The following is a 21,224-nucleotide window of genomic DNA, read 5'->3' as shown; positions in this document are numbered from 1 at the left end:
TAGCTTCTCAGTTGTCGGAGAATGTGATTTAGAAACTGCAGGAGTAGCATTACTAACAAGTTTTTATGAATATATAGTTTGTCAAATGGGAACTATTTGTCTTTGTTCGCTTAGCGTAAGTTAACAGTCCTCTTCTCCTTTCCTATTTATCCCACAAATGGGTATAATCCTTTATACTTTTCAGAACTTTGAATTATTTTTATGGATGCTGGAGGAAGCAGGAACTCATGTTAAGACGATAACATTAAATGTTTCCCTCTGAATCTAATGTCTTCCATTTCTTCTGGATGGCTTCTTGTGTACGTTAGTATCTGAGGGGAAGAACAATGTTAAAACAAGTGAACCAACTCTAGATAATTTTGCTTCTAAGAAAGAGGCACTGTATTACTTCAGTTACAGGTTAACACAATGCACGTCTTCTATGAACTTGATGACAATGTGAATCAAAAGTAAGTTTGTTTGTGAACACTGTATACTGGGAGCATCTGCTGTATTTGAGAGGTCCTTTGGTTGATAGAACCAGTGAATTACAGTAATCTCTGAATTACAAGCAGTTTGTTGTCCAAGGCAGAAGGACCACTTTGCCTTGCAGGAAAAGATGAATTAATTCGTGGAATACAAGTGCTTCCTAGGTTGCCAGCCACATGAGTGATGAAGGTTATCTATGCAATCTTGCTCTTTCAAAAGGGTTAAGGAGACCTGGCCCAATAAAATCTAACATGTATTGTTGAATACAAAGTGGTATATAAGGGAGCCTTTAAGAATACAGATTTAACTGCTGCCGTTTAGAAATACCATGATCTTCTCTTTCCTTGCTTACTCAGTAATTGTGTGTGCGTGATCATCTCTGATGATCAGATGTGCTTTGGCATATTGCTTAAAAGGTTTGTATCAGAGATATGAGTGTGACATAATAAATTCAGTGACAGGCCTAAGAAAAGCTGAACAAATTCATAATGTTTATTAGAAGTACCGGCCTGAAGTTGTTTACCACAGAATTGCTATGAGACGCATATGTTTTTTGGAAGCGCCTCATATATATACAGAAATACAAACACACTAACTTACTGTTGTTCTTTATTTACCTAACTGTAAATGTGAGAATTTTGCAATGAATTGTGGTCCTACCAAATGCCTTAGCTGGAATATAAGGTATTTCTTGTCCTGCTGGGTAAATTCCACTAGAATAACTTGGTGTTTGTGTTTTTTAAAAGCTGGAATCAAGCATACCGATCCCTCGTTGAAAAAAAAGAAAACTAGCTCTCCTCTTTTCCTGGAGGACAGTTCAGGCGTTATGTCAGCTGGAGTGTCTTCAGCTCTGCTGCCGCCCAGAGAAGAGTCACATCAGGACAGCCCTAGGCCAAGTGTTCACTCTGTCCTGCAAATTAGGTTTTGGTTGGGGTCCTCTGCACAGGTCCTCTGTGCTCTGTCGCTGCCTACTATGTTTCCAATGAGGGTACAGGCTGGGTGCAGAGTGTTTGTGGCCTGTGGGAGGGGACTGGGACTGTAACATAAAAAGGTCCATGTGCAGTATGATTTAGGTGGCCCTTTCTGTGACTGCGCTGCTCTTTGACGGAGTGATTCAGTGAAGATACTATTCTAGGGCTGTGACCTTTGTCTCCCCCCCCCATTGTTTTCAAAGGGGAAATAGGAAAATATAATGTAAACTGAAAGCTGTTGTTTTAGCAGAGGAGTTGCTGTTTATTATGCAGCATGGATTTAACCTGCTGAAGACTGAATAGTACAGGTTTTCTGTCTGATACTGGTTTTTCTTCCCCCTTGACCTTTTCTTTTTCATGAAGCTGAATCCTTGCAAATACTTTTAGCAGACAGTATTATTCCTGATAGTAAGTGTTGCACAAGAAAAAATGTTAAAAAATGAACAAAATTTGGAATTTTTATTTTTCATGAAAATTACAGTTCTTCGATAATTGCTTGCAATCAAGGAGATATAAAATGTCTAAGTTAATATTTTCTGCTACAGATGTGCTACAAAACTAAGTGCTCAAGCTTTCTTAAAAATCCCAGTTGCAATCTACATTTAACCTGTAAAGTTAGTAGTTGTTTATTATTATTAAATTGATTTTTCTGTCCATTTCAGATGTAGCACTTGGCAACGGGCATTTCCATTTTGGTAGTGATGCCTCAAAGGGCTATTCAGTAGCTCCTTCATCTAGAATCACAAAATGTAATGACATTGAGAGAGTTGAGTCTTTAGAAACTACAGATTATTTTGTTCTCTGGTAGAAGAGCTCCATCTGAACTCTTCTTCCTTCCCAGATGCTAACAAGCATTTAATTATCATAATCATAGAGAAGTTACAACATGATGCCTGCAATAGCTGTGATGGTTTTGGATAGGATGGTCTTCTGGAGTTCCAGATGGGCGTTCAGTGGTTACACCGCTGCATTTCTCTTTCATCAGTGCTGTGCCATCTGTAGTAAATCCTGCCAGACCTTATATGAATCTGTCTTCCTTCTCTTCCCTCAACCATATTTGTCCCACGGCATCCCACATATTATTGGCCTGCCAGCTGCTCAGTGTTACTAGAGTCCGGAAAACAATGGCCTTGTAGGTCATGTTTGATCTTCAGGCCTTCTGGCCATCCAGACCTAACCCTCCTAGCCTTCCTAGGTTAGGAAACCAGCACTATTGAATGTAGTGTAGTTTGGGTTTTGGTTTTGTATTTTTAATTTGAGTTCAGAATGTAAGTCATGCTTTGTCACTTGGTCTAATAAAACGTCCTGTTTTTTTCCCTCCTATTGGCTCCTAATGTTTTTCTAAGAGTTTTATGGCAACCTGTTGTATAGCAAAAATACTGATTAATTTATTTTTTTTAGGGTATGCCCATAAGCACTAGAAGTGTACTACGTTCATGAGTTTGTACATAGGTCTCTCAAACAGAACAGCACACTTGCTACCAAATGAAGCCTTGTAACCGTTTTATAAGAGAAATATGGTGTAACAGAAGGGCAACACATTCCAATTTCTTGATTATTAGGTTTTGATAATTGATCAATTTACTGTAGGTGGTAGAGAACATGAAGCCTACTGTAGTCACTGAGACCTTCCTGTAGAGGCTTATGCAGGGTGCGACATAAGAGTAGGATTGTTGTGTGATGCCTGTTCATGCTGTTAGTCTTTGTTACTTCTGAACAGTTATCTTTATGCAAAAGAGAAAAGCTCTGTTGCACTCTTTTCTGAAGAAATGTAATTTGAACTTTAATTTAAAGATTTAGTGTAGAATATTTGAAGGTAGCTTGTCTAGTTTCAGTTCTGTTTTTTTGGGTAAGCCAATGCACCGTGAGTGTTTATCATTCACGTGAAGCTGAGTGACTAACAAAAGTGAAAACATAAAACTTACAGTAGAGAAGCCCTTAACTCTTTGATTGTGCCATGTCTAACTGTATACACTGGTTTTAAGGTCTGCATTTGGGTGTAAAATCATACTGCTGCAGAAGGTGGTGTTGCCATATGGATGCTCTTATTTGGGTGGAATAGTGCCAAAGATGTTAATAACATTTCCATTGTGCCTACACACTTCAGATGTCACCAGAAGCTGATTTAATAATGTAGTTTTTGTTGCACAGTAGCAAATTTCTGTTTCTTTTCTTGATTAATTTCTTGCTTGAAAAGACACTGTACAGTAATTGAAAGCAGCATAAACTGAGGCACTTCTGTCTTCAAATATTGGTGGCATTATTAAAGAAATGCTTATTCTGAACAGGTCAGTTTTAAGAGATCAGATTTTACTTCTAATTTAAAATGTGGCAAGGAAACAAACTAATCAATAGGAAAAATGTTTGTAATTGTCAATAAAATCATTTTATGTGTGTATGTAGGACTAATTTGAGAAACGAAAGGTGGGAATAGTTAAACTTTTAATCAACGGGTTTTTATCCAGATATGCTTATTTTAAATATAGCTGAGAGGTTACATTTAAATTCCTGATTCATAGCATTAACATTTCAAATTTTGTATTTTAAGCCGAACCAATAAGCATTAAATTAAAAAAATGTTTGTCCCTGACATTGCAGTAATGAGTTGTACTGTGCCAGTCTCCAGCAGGGTTGGTAACTAGCTTTGATTCTGTTTCATGAGTTTTTATGTTACAATTTGGATTGATGGTAATATAAGGCTAGGAATAGCTGATTGTGTTGGCATGGGAATGCACATTCCCCGTTTAGATCAAAATAACTTGAATAGCTTTTGATATTGGATTTCATTCCTAACGTGAAAAATGCCTTCTTTCAACAGAAAGATTCTAATAGCGCAGGTTTGACTTTCAGGCATCATGGGGTACAATATTTCAAAGAAAAATGCACCAAAAAGATAAGCCAGATCTGTCTGCTCCAGTTTTACCATTTTATTTTGCTTTTGGCTTAAAAGGGATTTGGGTTTTGGCTATTAATGTAACAAGCTGTTTACCTTGGCAGAGCTGGGCCTAAGACCAGCCTTTGTTGCTTAACAAATAAAATTAGTTTGAGCTCACTGTCCACGGTGTGTTTTCTTACATCATGAATCATTGTGCAAACTGGGACACTGTTTCAGTCCAGTTCCTGAGGAGAAATCTAGCACAGCACTTCAGGAATGAGATATGTTGTACTTGTAGATATGGAGCAAAACTCAGATCTGCTTTTTTCTTAGGATATCTGGATCAGTGTTGTCTCCAGTATCAATCCAGCTCCCATGAAGACAAAATTTCACCTCGAAAAGAAACAAAAAAAATTAAGTTTGACTGGCAGAATGAATTTTTCAAAACACAGTTTGAAAATGTGGCATGGTTTAGCATGCTTTAGAAAATGAGCTTGATTTAAAAACTGCAACTGCATGGACCTATAAATTATAAAGCACTTTTAGGCTGTCATATGCTCTGCAAGCTTCAGTAGTGTGATAAATGAGAATTTTGAGAGACCTCAGAAGTACCTTCCCATCAGTTTGTCACAATCTGCACGTTTGTTAGGTGTGCTCTTATTCCTCTTTCTAAACTGTGCTCTTGGTTTCTCTTGAAGAGGTTATAAACATCTTGATTGTGTGGTCCATTTTTGGTGATTCATATGTCTCTGACAGCTTACACACACTTATGTTACAGTAATCAAATTCTCTGAGAGGAGACAGCTTTTAAAAATATTTATATGTGGTTTTTAATAAGTAGAAACTTTTATAGACAGAGAAGAGCCTGCACAGTAAAGGGGTTTTTTGTTTGTTTAATTAAACTTCCAGTAAAACAAAAGTGGTTGAACAGCTGCAGCTGTCTGTATATGAATTAGTGCAAGGCGGACAAACTTCAGGAAGATAACTCCAGTGCCGCCAGCCTACCCAAGCAGCTGTAGAGTCAAATCAACAGCCCTGTCTTACCTTCTGGTCTCTCCTTATAAGAGAGAGAACGTAATTAATAAGAGAACGAAATGATCAAGAATCCTGTCAGCTTTACAGCCTTCTTAGGGGAAAACTGCAAGCAGAGCAACAGATACTACAACTTTCTTAAAACATGAGACTAGAGAGTGGGAGAGCTATTTGCCTTCCTTCGGTATGTCTTGCTGCAGTCTGAATGTTGAGGAGTGTTTGAAGAATCGGTAGTTGGAGCCAACCCGAATCCCTGCTCCGTTGCCATCTTCCAGCTCTCTAACCACCTCCTGTCTGCTTAGGGACAACTCAGAGCAAAGCAGTGTGTAATTGCATCCACAGCAAAATGACAATAGGATTTAAAAGCTTCCGAAGTAGGGAGGAGAAATGACTTGGCACATACAAAAAGCAGTGTATAAGCTGTGAGTCCTGTGAGCAAGCGCATCCTAGTAGGCTGCTTAAAAATTAAGGATACGGGGCCTTGCTCTCAAAAGGTCTTTCCTGGGGCTCAACCAAATTTGAAATAGCCTGCTAAATAGTCTGAATTTTGCCTTTTTTGAGCCTGAGTGCTGGTGTGTTCTGTGGAGATAAAAATTTTCGTTGGTACCAGACTTAAAGTAGTATGTGTACCTTGGTGCTGCTGCCTGAATCCAGTAGTCTTTGGAGAGCTATTGTGTAAATACAACTTCTGAACCAAATTTATTGGTTGCTCTGGCATAAAGTATACATATGTGGATAATGTCGATCCTATTTTTTGTAATTTTAGTTCATATTTTATAAATATATCTTCTTTTTTAAAAAAAATAATTATTTTTTCTGAACTGGAATGGATAGTTCAACAGATTCTCTAGTTTATGTAGCAGTTGCTACAGAAGGGGTCCAGAAACTCCGCCAAAGGTGGTGTGGAATGGCTTCCTAGTTGTGGTGATAAGCTGCAGGGCAACTAGGTGAGTTTAAAAATTGGTTGGATGGTTGAGCTCAAAGGGTTGAGCCTTCCAGATCTTCTCCAAGCCCCTGAGGCTTCAAAAGCCCAAACCCCTAACTTTCCTGAATGAAGGGCAGGCAGAGTTTGTGCCTCTTGGGGTGGGATTGGAGACTCCCAGAATGGCAAGTCTGGAAGCCTGAAGTTTTCTAACTTCTGACACCAGGAGCGAAGCTCCTGCTCCACTTCAAGATCTGCAATTACAGAACAGATTCAGTGCTCCTGCAGGTGATAAGGGTCTGTGTACTCCATCCAGTGAAGCACCCCAGCTTGCTAAATCTGAGCCATGCAGGAGCACCAGGACAAAGTAGCAAGTGATAATAGTAGGGAAATTCCCTGCTGTGGGACATGGAGACTCCCATCTGCTGACCTGACCTGTCATCTAGGGAGGCTTGTTGCTTGCCAGGGACTTGGATCTGGAACACTGTGGAAAGACTGCGAAGGCTTGTCTGGCCCTCAGACTACTACTTCCTGCTGCTCTTCCGTGTAGCTTCAATGATATTGCCAGGAGTGGTCTGGAAAGTATCAGTTGTTACTCTATGGCTCTCGTGTGATGGTCAAGGGCATGGGAGCCTGTGTGGTTTTCTCCTTGATCCTTTCCGTGAGAGGGAAGTGGATAGATCCTATGGGTAAGAATTGGTTGCATAACTGGTGTCAGCAGCAGAGTTTTAGTTTTATGATCATGGGACCCTCTTTGAGGATTGCTTGGAAAAGATGGGATCCACCTGACTAAATGGGGCAAAGGCGTCTTTGCTAACAGGCTGGGCAACCAGGTGAGGAGAGCTTTAAACCAGTAATGATGGGGGAGGAAGAGGATGACCAACAGTCTTACGAGGAAGTGGTAGACCAGTCTGGCAAACAAAATGTGAGGGGTGATGCAAACAGTAGGGACCTTGTAATCAACAAAACAGGACTGAAGGGGACCCTTCCCAAGCATATCCATATAAACAAGGAAATGCCTTTCAGAATTACAGGGAAAACTCTTGTACTCTTTCTGGGAAATCAGCATTGCTGGTTGCCTCTGTGATAATGTCTGTGCTCTCATGCATACAGCGTGGCGTGCAAAGAAGAGGAATTATGTGTCTGTATGCAGATGCAGAGTTATGATTTTGTTGGGATCATGAAGATATGATGGGATAGCCCACATGACTGGAGTGCTGCAATAGATGGATACGGGTTCTTTGGGAAGGACAGGCTAGGAAAGCAAGGAAGGGGAAGTTACTCTTTAAGCAGCAGAGAAGCTGAAAAGCATGGAGCTCTGCTGTGGGCCAGATGATGAACCACCTGACAGTCTATGGGTTAGAGTTAGAGGGGAGACCAATGTGGATACTGTGGTGGTGGATGTCTCTAAAAACCACCTAACCAGGAAGAAGTAGTTGATGGGGCCTTCTTCAGACAGCTGGAATAAGGCTCACATCGGCAGGTCCTGGCTCTCATGGGGAATTTAAAAATTTCAGCCACCCTGATATCTACCGGAGGGGTAAGGTAATTTGCATATGCCCTGGTATGAGCAGTCCAGGAGGTTTCTGTAGTGTATTGACTGCTGGTTCTCATACTTGCAAACAAGGCAGAACTGTCTGGGGATCTGAAGGCTGAGGGCAACCTTGGCTGCACTGACCATGAGATGGTAAAATTCAGGATCTGTGAGAAGGGGGTTTATAGAGACATCCACCACCGCCAGCTTGAAGAAGTCTGACTTTGGCCTGTTCAGGGATCTGCTTGGAAGAATCCCACTGGAGACAGTTGTGTCTGGTTGGTTTTCAGTGATCACCTCCTCCAAGCTCAATAGTGGTCCATCCTGATAAGCAGGAAAACAAGCAGATGTGGTAGGATGCCTTCATGGATGAACAAGGAGCTCCTGACAAAAATCAAACATAACAAGAAAGAGTACAGGAGGTGAAAGTGGAGAGAAGTGACCTGGGATGAAGGTAGAGAGAATGTCTGTGTGTGCAAGGATGGGGTTAGGAAAGCCAAGACCCACCTGGAGTTGAATGTGGTGAGGGATGTTCTTGTGGGTTAACCTCAGTGGGCATCTCAGCCCCACACAGCTGCTCGCTCACTCCCCCACAGTGGGACGGGGAAGTGAGTTGAAAGGATAGAAGTCAGAAAACTCGTGGGTTGAGATAAAGGTAGTTTAATAGGTAAAGCAAATGGTCAGTGTGCAAGCAAAACAAAATAAGGAATTCATTCACTATTTTCCATTGGCAGGCAGATGTTTAGCCATCTTCTGGAAAGTAGGGCTTCGTCAAACATGACTGTGACTTGGGAAGACAAATGCTGTAACTACAAATATACCCTCATTCCTCCTCCTTCCCCTCAGCTTTTATTGATGAGCACAACATCATATAGTATGGAATATCCTTTTGATCAGTTGGGGTCAGCTGTCCTGCCTGTGTCCCCTCCTAACTTCTTTTGCCCCCCCAGCCTACTCACTGTTAGGGCAGTGTGAGAAACAGAAAAGGCCTTGAGGCTGTGTAAGCACCCTTCAGCAATAGCTAAAACATCCCTGTGTTATCAACACGGTTTTGGTCACAAATCCAAAACATAGCACCATGTGGGCTGCTATGAAAAAAATTAACTTTATCCCAGACGAAACCAGCAAAGATGTGAAAAACAACAAGATAGGTTTCTAGGGGCACATGAGCAGCAAGAAGACGACTGGGAAAAGTGTGGGCCTGCTGCTGAATGGGAATGAGGGCCTTGTCACAGAGGTACTTAACACCTTACTCACCTCTGTCTTTAATAGTAATACTGGCCTTCAGCAATCCCAGGCCCCTGAAACCAGTGGGAAAGTGCAGGGCAAGGGAGACTCCTGTGCGGAGGAGAATCAGGTTAGAGAATATTTAAAGAAACCGGACTTGTGCAAAGCCATGGGCCTGATGGGGTATGTGCTGAGGGAGCTAACTGATATTGGGAGACCACTCCTGGTAGTCTTTGAAAGATCATCCTGATAGGGAGAGGTTCCTTAAAATTAGAAGAAAGCAAATGTAACTCCTGTCATCAAGAAGAGTAAGAATACTTTTTGCTGAGAATGACAGGCTGGCCAGCCTCATGTTGATGCCTTGGAAGGTGATGGAGCAAATAATCCTAGAAACCATTTCCAAACATATGAAGGACAAGAAGCTGGTTGGGAGTAGTCAGCATGGATTTATGAAGGGGCAGTCATGTCTGAGCAATCCGTTAACCTTCTATGATGAGATCACTGATTGGTGGAGGATGGGAGGGCAGTGGATGTTGATTACATTGACTTCTGCAAAGCTTTTGACACTATCTCCAGTGTCATCCTCACTGTCAAACTGATGAAGTGCAGACTAGGTCAATGGGCTGAAAAGTGTCTGTAGTGCCAGGCTGAAAGGGTTGTGATGAGCAGCACAAGGTCCAGCTGAAGGCCTGTCAGTGGTAATGTGTGACAGGGATGGATAATAGGGCCAGTGCTGCTCAGCATCTTCACTGATGACCTGGATGATAGGGTAGAGTGTAGTCTCAGCAAGTTTGCAGGTGATGCAAACCTGGGAAGAGTGTTTGACTTGCCAGAGGGTTGTGCTGCCATTCAGAAAGGCCTCAACAGGCTGGAGAAATGGGTTGAGAGGATCCTCGTGAACAAAGGGAAATGTCAAGTCCTGCACCTGGAGAGGAATAACCCCAGGCTGAGTGGCTGGAAAGCAGTTTTGTCGAGAAGGACCCCAGGGATCCTGGTAGACACCAAGTAGGTGTCAAGGCATCAAGGTGTGCTTGTGGCAAAGGCAGCTTCTGACTTCCTAGCAGAGGATTGGCAGGAGGAGAGAGGTGATCCTTCTCCTCTTCTCCTTTCTGGTGAGGCCCACCTGGAGTGCGTTGTCCAGTTCTGGGTTCTCCTGTACAAGAGAGAGATGGAGATACTGGAGCAAGTCTGGCTAAGGGGTGTAAAGATGATTGGCCATAAAGATGACTGAGGGACTGGAGCATCTGTGGAGAGTCTGAGAGAGATGGGAGACTGTTTATCCTGGAGAAGAGAAGTGTCAGTGTGATGTTATCAATGTGTCTGAATATGTGATGTGGTGGAGTAAGGAAAGGGGAGCCAGAGTCCATTTGGCAGTTGATAGTGAAAGGATGAGAGGCAATGGGCACAGATTGTAATACAGGAAAATCCATTTAAACATAGGAAAACCTTTTGAACTTTAAGGGTGATCAAACATTGGAATTTCCATCCTTAGAGATATGCAAAACCTGTCTGTGTAAGGCCCTGAGCAACCTGTGCTTTAGCTGTCTCTGCTTTGATCAAGGAGGTTTGGACTAGGTGGTCTACAGAGGTGCCTTCCAACCTCAAATGTTGTGTGATTTGAGTAGCGGCTAATGGATTGTACTCTACTTGCAAGCTGATAATAAATGGAGTACCACCAGGGGCTGTCCTGAGACCTGTTGTGTTTAACATTTTTGTCAGTTACTGGAGAAGGCAGTGGAGTGCTCTCTCCTCTAGTCTGTGGCTGATATGAAATTTGTGTAACAGTTGACATGCTAAAGAGTGGAGGGACCTGAGGCTAGAGGAACTCTGATTGTCAAGCTTGGAGAAAACAGGAGGTACTAATGGCAGCCTTACAATACCTACAGGGAGGTTATCAAGAAGGCTGAGACAGCTCTTCACAGTAGTGCCTGGTGGGACAAGACCTAAGACAAGACAAGACAAGATCTAAGTTGAAAAAGGAAAGGTTCCAATGGACTGTAGAGAGAAAATGTTTCTCCAGTCAAGCAGTGGAGCAGATTGCTTTACGTGCCCTACCTCTGATCTTGGAGATTTTCAAGACCCACGTGGACAAAGTCCTGAGCCTGAATTATTCTGATTTTTCATTTAAGTTTCAGTGATAAATTTTTCAAGTTCTGTTTGCATGTCAGCTTGTGATGTGTGGTGCCACTGTTTCTCTTTTGCTGTTCATTATGTAATTTAGCAGGCCTCTTCTGAACTGGTTTTATAATGTTTTGGGGCTTCATGGAAGAAGCGATAGATGAATATTATCAACTGTAGCCTTGTGCCTGGGATGTATCCGAAAGTCATAACATTCTTTCAGTGATGACTTGCAGGCACTGGGGGAGGGAGGGAGATATTCAGCATTGTGTCAGTGTGACATTTTGGGGGTGGAAAGGAGTAACTGTGCTTTCCTGTCAACTTAATTCAATTTAGTCCTCAAGGCTTCTGTTATTTAGGCAGAACCTTTTTACTGTCTGTGGTATAATGGTTAGCTTTGCTCTGTGAGCTGTATGGCCTGTTTGCTGGCCACATCTTGCAGGGTTTACATAGCACATTCATTTGTGCAGAAAGCAGATGCCTATTACTGTTCTTATTTTGCCATTTCAATGGCTGAAGTGCTAAACGTTTGGTGGAACATCCTGGGGTATGGTTTTCCGATGAAGAAAACAGGAGTAAGGCTTTACAAATATGGCTACTCTTGACCTTGCCAATTGGGCTCCTTCTAGTAGATATTTGATGAACCATTAAATGTAACTGTGGCTTCCATATTTGAATACCCCAAGTCTATTATTTTTGAACCTCCAGAGGAATTTTTCTGTCTTCATGACTTAATTCTCTACAGGGACTTTGTTGTGTGTATGGTTTCAAGAGATGGAGAGTCCTCCCAGGAAAAGACAAAGATGCACCATATAATGGCATCAAGCGTATAATACACCTCTGCCTGATAACAGACAATTAGAGCAGTAGGAGTATTTCTTTTTCAGATCCTTTGATACATAATCGCAAGTGAAAGTAAATTTTTCTCCCTTTGGTGAAACCCTGCGAGAGCATGTTCACGCAGCAAAGCTTTTCATTTTTGTATAAACAACAGTGAAACTCAGCATGATGCAAAAAATTCTTGTTAAATACTCTTTAGGTTAATAGTGATGTATTAAGCATCCCAAACCACTGAGAACCTTCCAGAAAATAAAATGCTTTAGAAGTGCCATGAACAAAAGCTAAAATGTTGTCCAAGAAATAAAAATAAACTTTGTAATGCTGCCAGAGTAGATACTGCTGAAGTATCTTAAATTAATTTCCTTTAAACAGTAAAAAAAAAAAACGCACACCAGTTGTTGCCTTAACCATGATGGACATTCCTGGTTTTTTTTAGTGTTTGATGGGTTTTTTTTTTTACCTTTGTCCTTTCTGTAGCAGTTACCCACAAAATGTTAGCATGACATATTGCCCATTTTATGTGCTCTGTTGGTTAAACTGGATATATTACTTTCACTGAGAATATATAATTGGATTGGTGTTTTCTTATTCCTTTCAAAGGCATGGAAACTTAAATGTCAATAATTATGTATATCTGTGTTTCTCTTTTAGTGGAGGCGATAGTGGAGTTTGACTACAAAGCTCAACATGATGATGAGCTGACAATCGCTGTAGGTGACATAATCACCAATATCAAGAAAGATGATGGAGGCTGGTGGGAAGGACAGCTCAAAGGCAGAAGAGGTTTGTTCCCTGACAACTTTGTAAGAGTGAGTACAAAGTGGAACTGTTCTTGTGTTGTGTGTTTACGTTTTATGTACTGTGCTGCTCATGCTAAACATGAGCCTTTATGTTTCTTATATCCAAAACCATAATATATTGCAATACAGTGTTCTACTGTGGCTATGTTACAAAGAAAACTTTACTTTCTTTGTGAAGACAATGTACTTTTGATATCCTGAAAATAAAAGCTACCCCTACGTTTCTCTGCCGTTCAGTGATTGTGTTTGACTATGTGGTCTGGGAACAAAGTGATTACTCTAGAACAACTTATATGACAATCACTTCATGCCCCATTGCAATTCTGTTGTGTCAGCAAGGTAATTGAGAGGCAGGCAAAAAGGGATGCTACAGATGAGTGGAGGAGCTGAATGCAACTCCAGATTCCCATTGCTTATCATAATTAGTTGTAAAAGTAGTTACTCAAGAAAGTTATTCAGAGCTAAAAATCACTAATGAAATTCTTGAGGTACTTTGCATTCTGCCTGCAAGTGGAGGGAATAATTTCTTATGGAAAATAGCTTTTCCTTCCTGTTATTTGATTTTCTTTTGAATAAATTAATGACAACATTCCAAAGAAACTGTTGGATTTTGCAAAAATTGAATGTTTGAGCTGAATTGAAACCATTGAATTAACACAGTAAAGTGCCTTGAGTGGTCTTGGTTAAAATGTGTGCATAGATTCTGAAAGTGCAGTTTGAAGAGAAAAGAGTTTGGAAGGAAAGATGTACAAATCAGAAATGGAAAAAATTAGGGAAATGCAATATATTGGAGTGTTTATGAAAAGACATTAATACAAATTGTTACTGAAGAAAATAAGAAAAATATTTTTCAAGGGAGTACTAGGTTGTGATGTGGAAAAGACATTTGGAGTTGCCTGTAGCAAAAGTGGTTTTAAATTTCATGGAATAAATGCAAATCAGGAGACCATTGAAGAGGAATTGTCTGAAGACAGATGTGAGCAGGAAAGAGGAAAGGGGAGGTAGCAATGATACGTATGCAGTACATGTGCAGTTATTTTTTTCAGGGGACTTTCACTGTGAAGTTATATCAGAGGTACTTCCTGTTCTTGAATCTGCAAAACAACCGCTCTGGATTTTATATATTTTATACATACAGACACAAAACCCCACGGAATCATACCCTTCTTATGCTCTGCAGTTCAATATGCAAGGTGTAACAGAAAAGGTATTTGAAATTTCTCTTTCCGTTTTCACTGCCTATTAGTCTGCAGCTATAGTCACTTGGAAGATTTTGCGGGAGAAGTTTGTCTAAATATAAGAACATTCTTTGGTCCTTCGTTAAGACCTGACTTAACTAGTGTCAGCCTTTGTAGATATCTACTTTTTTTAGAGATAGCGATGCTGAATTTATTGTAAGAAATATTTATCTGGTTGTCATCTTTTCTGTTTTCTTTCAATTTTTCAGCGTAGAAATAGAAGTATGAGTGGAGAATTCCTGGTTATCTGTTTTACTCCTCAGTTATGCAGTTGAAAAAGAGGAGGTAGTAGGTGTGATTGCAGTGCAGTCTGTTTGCATGGTATAAAGTTGATCTTCAGTATCTTTCTAGCTTGAAAACTTCAACTTGAAATCCAAAATCCTTACTTTTATAACCAGAAAATAAAGTAAATGTGGATGATATGTAGTGTATTAGGGTTTTTTTTTAAATGCTATTAGGAGACAGACAGGAGACTTTTGATTTTATTTTTTTCTTCTGGGTCTTATTTTAACAAATTCCTTGTCTAACCATGCTCTGCAGTGTAAAACTGTGTTTTTAAGTGTGACAGCATCTGAGACAGATTTTGCTGATAGCAGAGGAAGATGCAGAAAGCAGGAAACTGTGGTGCAGAGCCATCCTTGCCGGTTTTAATTTACAAACCCAATTCTATGTGGGATTGGGTGGTGTTTTACTGGTAAGCTGAACGTGCTGCATGTGGCAACCTTCAGACTTGTTTGTACTCTAGAGGACTTGCCAATGTTGCTAGCAGGATTGGGAAGGTAAACATTTTAAAATTAGCAAGAAGTGTGGCGGTAGTTATTTTTGAAATTGTGGTGTGTAGCTTGGGTTTTAGAATCAGTGAAACAGAACAGGGGCTCTGTGTAACTGTACTGCTGCCTCAGGTCAGAACAGCAGAACAGCAACCTGGATTTCTTGTTGTACAAGCGGAATACAGTCTTTAAATAGTGCAAATTAGTTGTAGGACGTCACGGATGTTCATGCTGAATCATAGGTACATGGTGGAGATCCTTATCTATTGCTTGTCATGTAATTTTCTTCTCTACATGTTTTGTTTGTTTGTTTTTCATCTTCACAACCAGCCAGAGGTTGCAGGGGGTTGTGAGTGAAATGCAGGGTGATTCCTTGCTGAGACCCTTGTGCTTGTTACACACCCTACAGCCCCCTTACCCATCCCTATCAGTGCTTTCCTGAAATCTTCCATGAGACTGCTTGTGCACATGCAGGGGCCCTTTACAGCCGTAGCTTGGCTCCTGGGAGGGGAAAGAGAATATTCTCTGTCTCCCCAGAACACTTTGGTTCCTGCAGTGCTTTCTGCTTCCCCGGCCCTCTGGCTGCTGCGTGGTACCTATCAGGTCGGAGAACTGACCAACTTCTGTTGTCCTTCCCTCCTGCTTTGCTGCCACACTCTCTGATACCGCTGTGTCTGCCTTTGCTTGTAGGGTCTTATCGCCTTCACTGTTATCCTAAGTACTCTGAATACTATTAAGTGACTAAATAGCCACTTCTGAAAGTTGTGGTGTCTGCTGAGGCACTGAAGATACATGCAGACTAGGGAAAGCAGTGTTATTTCTGTCTGTACCTGAAAAGATAACTTGCTTCATGGGTCAGTGAATTATTACAGGTTTTTTTTACGTATTTGTCAGGCATTTGCAAATCAATTACTAAGCTTCTTTGTTGGAAATCTTACTAGACTATTGTCTATGTATTTTTTCTTAGGAAATGTTTTAGATTGTGGCATCCTAACTGTTATGTCCTCTTGGGAATGAGAGCCATGAGTATTATTTTCTTATTCCAAGTTGTGGGTATAACAGCAGCAGCAATCTGGGCCGTCCTGGATGCCCAGGGCATGATTACAAATAACGTCATGCCTGAACCTGTTCATCTGGCTTCAGAGGAGGTGGGGGAGCTCCCAGTGAGGTAGCTGCCCTGGGTGTTTGGCCTGGAAGTGATGTGAGCCTCCCCGGCAGTGACAGAGGCTCCTTCCCGTTCCCAGTCACAGGGAACTGGTGATACTCTCGGCTGAATGGAAAGGGTGTCGTGCTCGTTGCAGTCAGGAGAATGGATCCCGTATGTTTGTCATGGGGGCAAGCATGGTGTTGGCTGTCTTGTGGTGATCGATTTGTTGGATATGTTTTGATGCCAGGCTTTGAGAGGGGGATTACTGTGGGACAGGGAAACAGAGAGGAAAGAAGGATTGCTGTTTGGGGCTGTCAGCTGTTGGATGTTTTGTGGGAACCAGCGTGTGAATGTTTTATGAACTATGCAAAAGGGATAGGGTTTTAAATGCATGCGGCAGTCATGCAGTATACACATGGTAATGTTAAGCTTCGGTGTTAAGGTTTCTATTAGCTTTTAGTGACTAGTACTTTACATTGCAACAAGTTATTAGTAAAAACTAACCTTGTGAAAAGGCAGTGGCTTAATGGTCGTTATATTTTGATAGAACTGGTGAAAATTTAAGAACTTGAAAACAAAATGTATTGGCTTTTATTCTTTAATATGCATTGTAGTTGCTGATGTTTAAACAAAAACATAAAAAGAAATATTCTTATTTAAATATACTTAATATTGCTTCACTGATAGAGTTCACTGTAGGTAGTATAAACTGATATACTAAGGAGATTCAGTTATTTCCTCTTTTTGTTCAAGTTTGGTTTTTGTATTCGTAAGAAAATACTCTTAAGAGCATTTCTGTTTAAAATATGCTGCTGTTTAACTTATAAATAAAAAAATAATAATTTTTTGCTAAAAAGGAAAGTAAACACTTCTTTTTTTTTTTTTTTCCCCTTCCTGAGGCTCCAAGCCGTGAGGAGGAAGAGGACCAAATCAGAGATTGAAACAAGGACCTAATGTGCTATCTAGAAGTTATATTTTTCAAAGATATAACTTCTTTGGAGCTGCAATATCATAATTCTTTAAAGCAGCTTCAGTTTCTTCAGAACTTATATATTATTATTTGGAACTGTGTGTTACACAGGGAAGTCAATGTGGTTTTGGCAGTAGCCTCTTAAAGTAGTTTTTGTAAGGATTTATAGAACTGGCAGGATTAGATGGTTGACGGTGTTTCTCTAACCTAGTCCTAAAAGGTTGGGAGGCAAAGAGAAGCTGTCCTGACCTTACACTTTCTCTTCCCTGAAGTCAGTTTCTTTTTTTCTTTTTTTTTTTTTTCCTGGCAACTTTCCAAGCTCCGGATGTTTTTATTTTCTCTGTAGCTTGTTTATACGTGGGTGGGTATGTTAGTAATCCATGTATTTTGGTCTGATTTCGTTTTTACACTTGTTCTTGCAATTGTTTTACTGTTGGAACTGGCTGCTGTGAGAAACTGTTCTCTGTAGGTTCTCTCTACCATCGGTAGAGGTGCTTAGCAGTATTTGCATACAAATGTCTTGAAAAAATACATTTGTTACAGTTTTGGATTTACGGAGAGTACAGCTCTGTATCTGATTTTTCCCCACAGGAGCAATAACCTTGCTAGAATTCTTAAAACACAGTAACAGAAACCACAAGCTACTAGAAACTGAATTGCAGTTCAGTCTCACTGCTGTTTGAAGCTAGCCTGAGAATACTTGTTGATATTTCCACATTTCTTGCAATTTAATTACATAGCCCTGAGATGGATTCCCTCAATTTTAGGGAAAATTATCTGATTTTGATGTTTTTTATGTTTGTCTGCAAAAAATGGTATAAGAGAAACAGTATTCTGGATGCCTGTGGTGTAACTATAGCATTTAATAATTTAGTAATTGTGAAGCGTTGTGCTTGCATTCAAGCTTAGTCTGACAAATGTTCCATGTACTCCATTAGAATGATCCAGCCTGTATCCTGACTACATCTACCAGTTTGTATTACTTAAATGTTAAGTAACGTTAAGTAAGAATGAAGATGGGACCAAGAGGGACGTGTGGGAAAAAGAAAGATATCAAGGATTTTAAGACTAGCTGTTCTAACTGCTGCTTTCATGATTTAGTGATACTGTTTGCTTCTGAATGTTCCTGTCCTGATCACAGTGATTTATTAACAGTAATTATATATGGGGGGGGAGGGGAAGGTTGTTTAGTGGTGTTGATTTTTTTTATTTGTTTGGGTTTTCTTTGTTGTTCTTGGGTTTTACTTCTTTGTACAGAGGTGTGTTTTTCTAAAGGATCATGTGTAGACCATTTAACACCTTTCATATAACAGCTTTCATGCTTTTATAAAATGCATATCAACTGGAATGGTAAACTTATTTGCATTATTTGCTATTGAAAGTAGTATTTGACTAATTAGATATCTTTGTATTCAGTAAGTGCTGCAATTCCCTGCTAGAATCTCTTGGGAAGTATTTGGGAAGCTGAGGGTGGAGACAGAGTCCTTAAAGGGTCCCCCACCTCCTGCTATCATCTAATTATTTACTGTACTAGAATTTCACTGGAACTTTTAGTAAAAATACAACATGACAGAGTATATTAGAGCATTTAGGTTTATGATCAGCACATGTTGTTCTCTACAGAGTTGGAAAGAGACGAGTATATGTGAGTCTGTTAATCCTCATTTTTTGGCTCTGTTACAGACATATGAAATATACTATTATTTATATATAGACACTGTAGTCATGCAGTTACCCTTGGAAAAGACAAAGGTGCAAGTAAACTACCATCATGTAATAGGATGAGTTATTTACTCACTCTGACTTCAGACTCTTCTTCAGTGATAGATACTTAGTGCCAATGTTTGCGATGGGAGGTAGTGAGGGATGAAGGGAAGAAACAAGTAGAGCATACATTTTTAAAAATAACATTGGTACCTCCCACCCAGGGAGAAGGAACAAGGCAAGCCTGTCATCTTTACAGAAGGTGGTAATGATTTCTGCTTTTATTGCCTTTTTTGCCTTTTTTTTTTTTTTTTTTGACTGGGAATATTGAGAACAATAAGTGTATCACAGGTCATTCAAGACAGTGCAAGGTGTTGAGCGTACGTATGTGCTGCTTCACAAGACTTTGATTTCTCCGTTTCCCACTGCATGGGGACTCATGGGACGCTTTGAAAGATTAATTTAGTACTCGTTCTTCCAGAGAACTTGCATTTGCCTTCCCAGAGGCTAAAGGCCTATATTATCAAAAACCCTGATTAAAAACACCCTTCCAACAGAAACAGTCTCTAAAACAGAAACTTGTTTCATAACTTCCATGATTTCTTATGGTTACAAGTTAGTGCTGTTATTTTAGCTGGTTCATGATAACCGGTTTAGCTAAGCCTTAGTTTCCCTTTTAGATACGCTTAGGTCAGTTTAGGCAGTCTGATTATTTGTCAGTATTTACTTATTAATTGATAGCACAAAGCAAATTAAACTCCTTTTTATCCTTTTGGCTGAAAAGGATTCTCTTCCTACTTAGAGCCAAGAGCATCATGCCACACGGATTTCCTTTTGCCACCTGTGTTTATTAGCTTTTTGGTTGCTTTAAGGGGTTTTGTGGTTTTATTTTCCCCTCGCCCCAAGCTTCCTTATCACGCTGCTCCAGGACCCTGCCAGGATGTGAGCAGACTGCCCATCTTACTGTGTGTTGCTGTAATGTGGACTGCGTTACATGTCTGTGGCACTGTAGAGACATGGTTCATACACTGTCGTCAGCCATTGCCAAATCAGTGGCCCGATGAACACCTAATAACTATAAATAGAAGATGGTAAGATGTAAATCTTAGTGTTTTCTTCATCCTTCACTAATGTCCTATATCTCAATTTTATTGTAGTATCAAGCACAAAGACAAAATATAATGTATTCCTCATTTAAAAGTCCTTGTAAGATGACCTGAGTTATTCTCCTTCCGGGGTTGAATTAGAGAAATATAGATGTAAAAATTCCTGTAATTCAGAACTACCATGTTAACTATCTTGAATAAAAAAAAAATCTAAAATTCACCCACCCAAAAACTGCATAGATGTCTCCATGTATCTTTCAGTAATTTTTTTAATGCTTTGCTTTCATTTTTTCTATACAATTTGTTTCATGGAAAAAAGTACTTAAAAGTGGAACTACCTGAAACGTACTGTTGTGCATGTGCAAAAGGGCATATGCTCAGTTGTTTTCTTCTGTCCCCACACAGGTTCTTCATTTGGTGACCTTCAGTCTATTCATAATGCTCTGTGGTGTACTTTTGTCTGTTTGCCTTTCTTTGACTCTGTGGGATCTGTAGTTTCAAACTGAAAGCACCCGAAGGCTTATGGTTGTGAATTTTAAGTTGATCAGTTCTCATGAACAGATAGTCACAAATAATGATGGTTAATTCAAAACCCTAAACTGGTTTGTTACTGATGCTTTGTGAATGTACAGAATGCTAAACTAAAGTACTGGAAGGAGTTGGGATTTGTGATAGCTTGCTGTAAGATATTGCTGGTATTTTTTCCCTGTAGAAGGAAAGATTATGTGTACTTCGAAACATCCTTAAAAGAACAACTAAGGGCAGAGCCTTTAAAAACTATTCTATAGAAAGAACTTCCCTGTACAAGTAGTTCACTGAAGTTGATGGAATGACTAGGAGGATGCAACTGCTTACATGCACCGATTCTTCTAGGACTGAGCATTTCATAGGCCTTAATGGCTCTGTGGTTCTGTGTAGAAAACTTCCCAATTTCTGTATTGTCAGACCATGTTTTCAGTGGGTCATTTGAACTTCTGCAGCCTTTCAGACGATGTGAAAAATTTTTAAAGAATCTGGGCAAACTCTCTGGTGGACATCAGAGGAAAATTTTGAGTAACTGGAGGGAGAGGAATGCCTCATTAAACTGTAAAATAAAAGCTCTTTTTAAAAAATATAATATCTTTCAAAATGTTTTCAGCAATACATATACATGCATGTTGTAGAATGTGTAATGTATGTGTGTGGTATGCAGAAACAGACACTAGGTCTAAAACCAGAACATACAAGTTAAGGTATCAGAAATTGTTTTTAAAGGGACTTTTATTTTACAAAATAGAGAGAAAGAAAGGAAATATATTATCTGGTATCCTTTATTAATTCAACCTTTTTTTTTCCTCATTAAGCAATTATATAATGCTAATCTTCTGTATCTGAAACAGAGTTTTTACAAAGAAGTAGAATGTGTGTTGCTGGTCCTCTGAACCTTGGTGACCCTTGCAGTGATGCTCTGTAATATTGACCCAATTTCTTTGTGCTGGGATTTTTACCTTTTCATTGTTTCC

At 40.0% G+C, this 21,224-nt stretch overlaps 1 protein-coding gene across 6 annotated transcripts in view; it reads left to right on the top strand.

The window, feature by feature from the left end:
- The window catches only part of SH3KBP1 (SH3 domain containing kinase binding protein 1), a 229,643-nt gene that overhangs the window by 14,186 nt on the left and 194,233 nt on the right, over positions 1-21,224 (top strand). For 2 of the 6 annotated variants that reach the window (XM_054189020.1, XM_054189011.1), the window contains exon 2: positions 12,639-12,796. In XM_054189020.1, coding sequence (XP_054044995.1) covers positions 12,639-12,796 — 158 coding nt within the window. Of the gene's footprint in view, positions 1-12,638; positions 12,797-13,230; positions 13,995-21,224 lie in introns of those variants that run through there. The other 4 variants (XM_054189028.1, XR_008464532.1, XM_054188993.1 and 1 more) reach the window with 4 other exon arrangements.

This window comes from Rissa tridactyla, chromosome 1, assembly GCF_028500815.1.
Source record: "Rissa tridactyla isolate bRisTri1 chromosome 1, bRisTri1.patW.cur.20221130, whole genome shotgun sequence".
Taxonomy (NCBI): Eukaryota; Metazoa; Chordata; class Aves; order Charadriiformes; family Laridae; genus Rissa; species Rissa tridactyla.
Note: the sequence above shows the minus strand (reverse complement) of the source record. Positions and strands in the feature narration are given on the sequence as shown.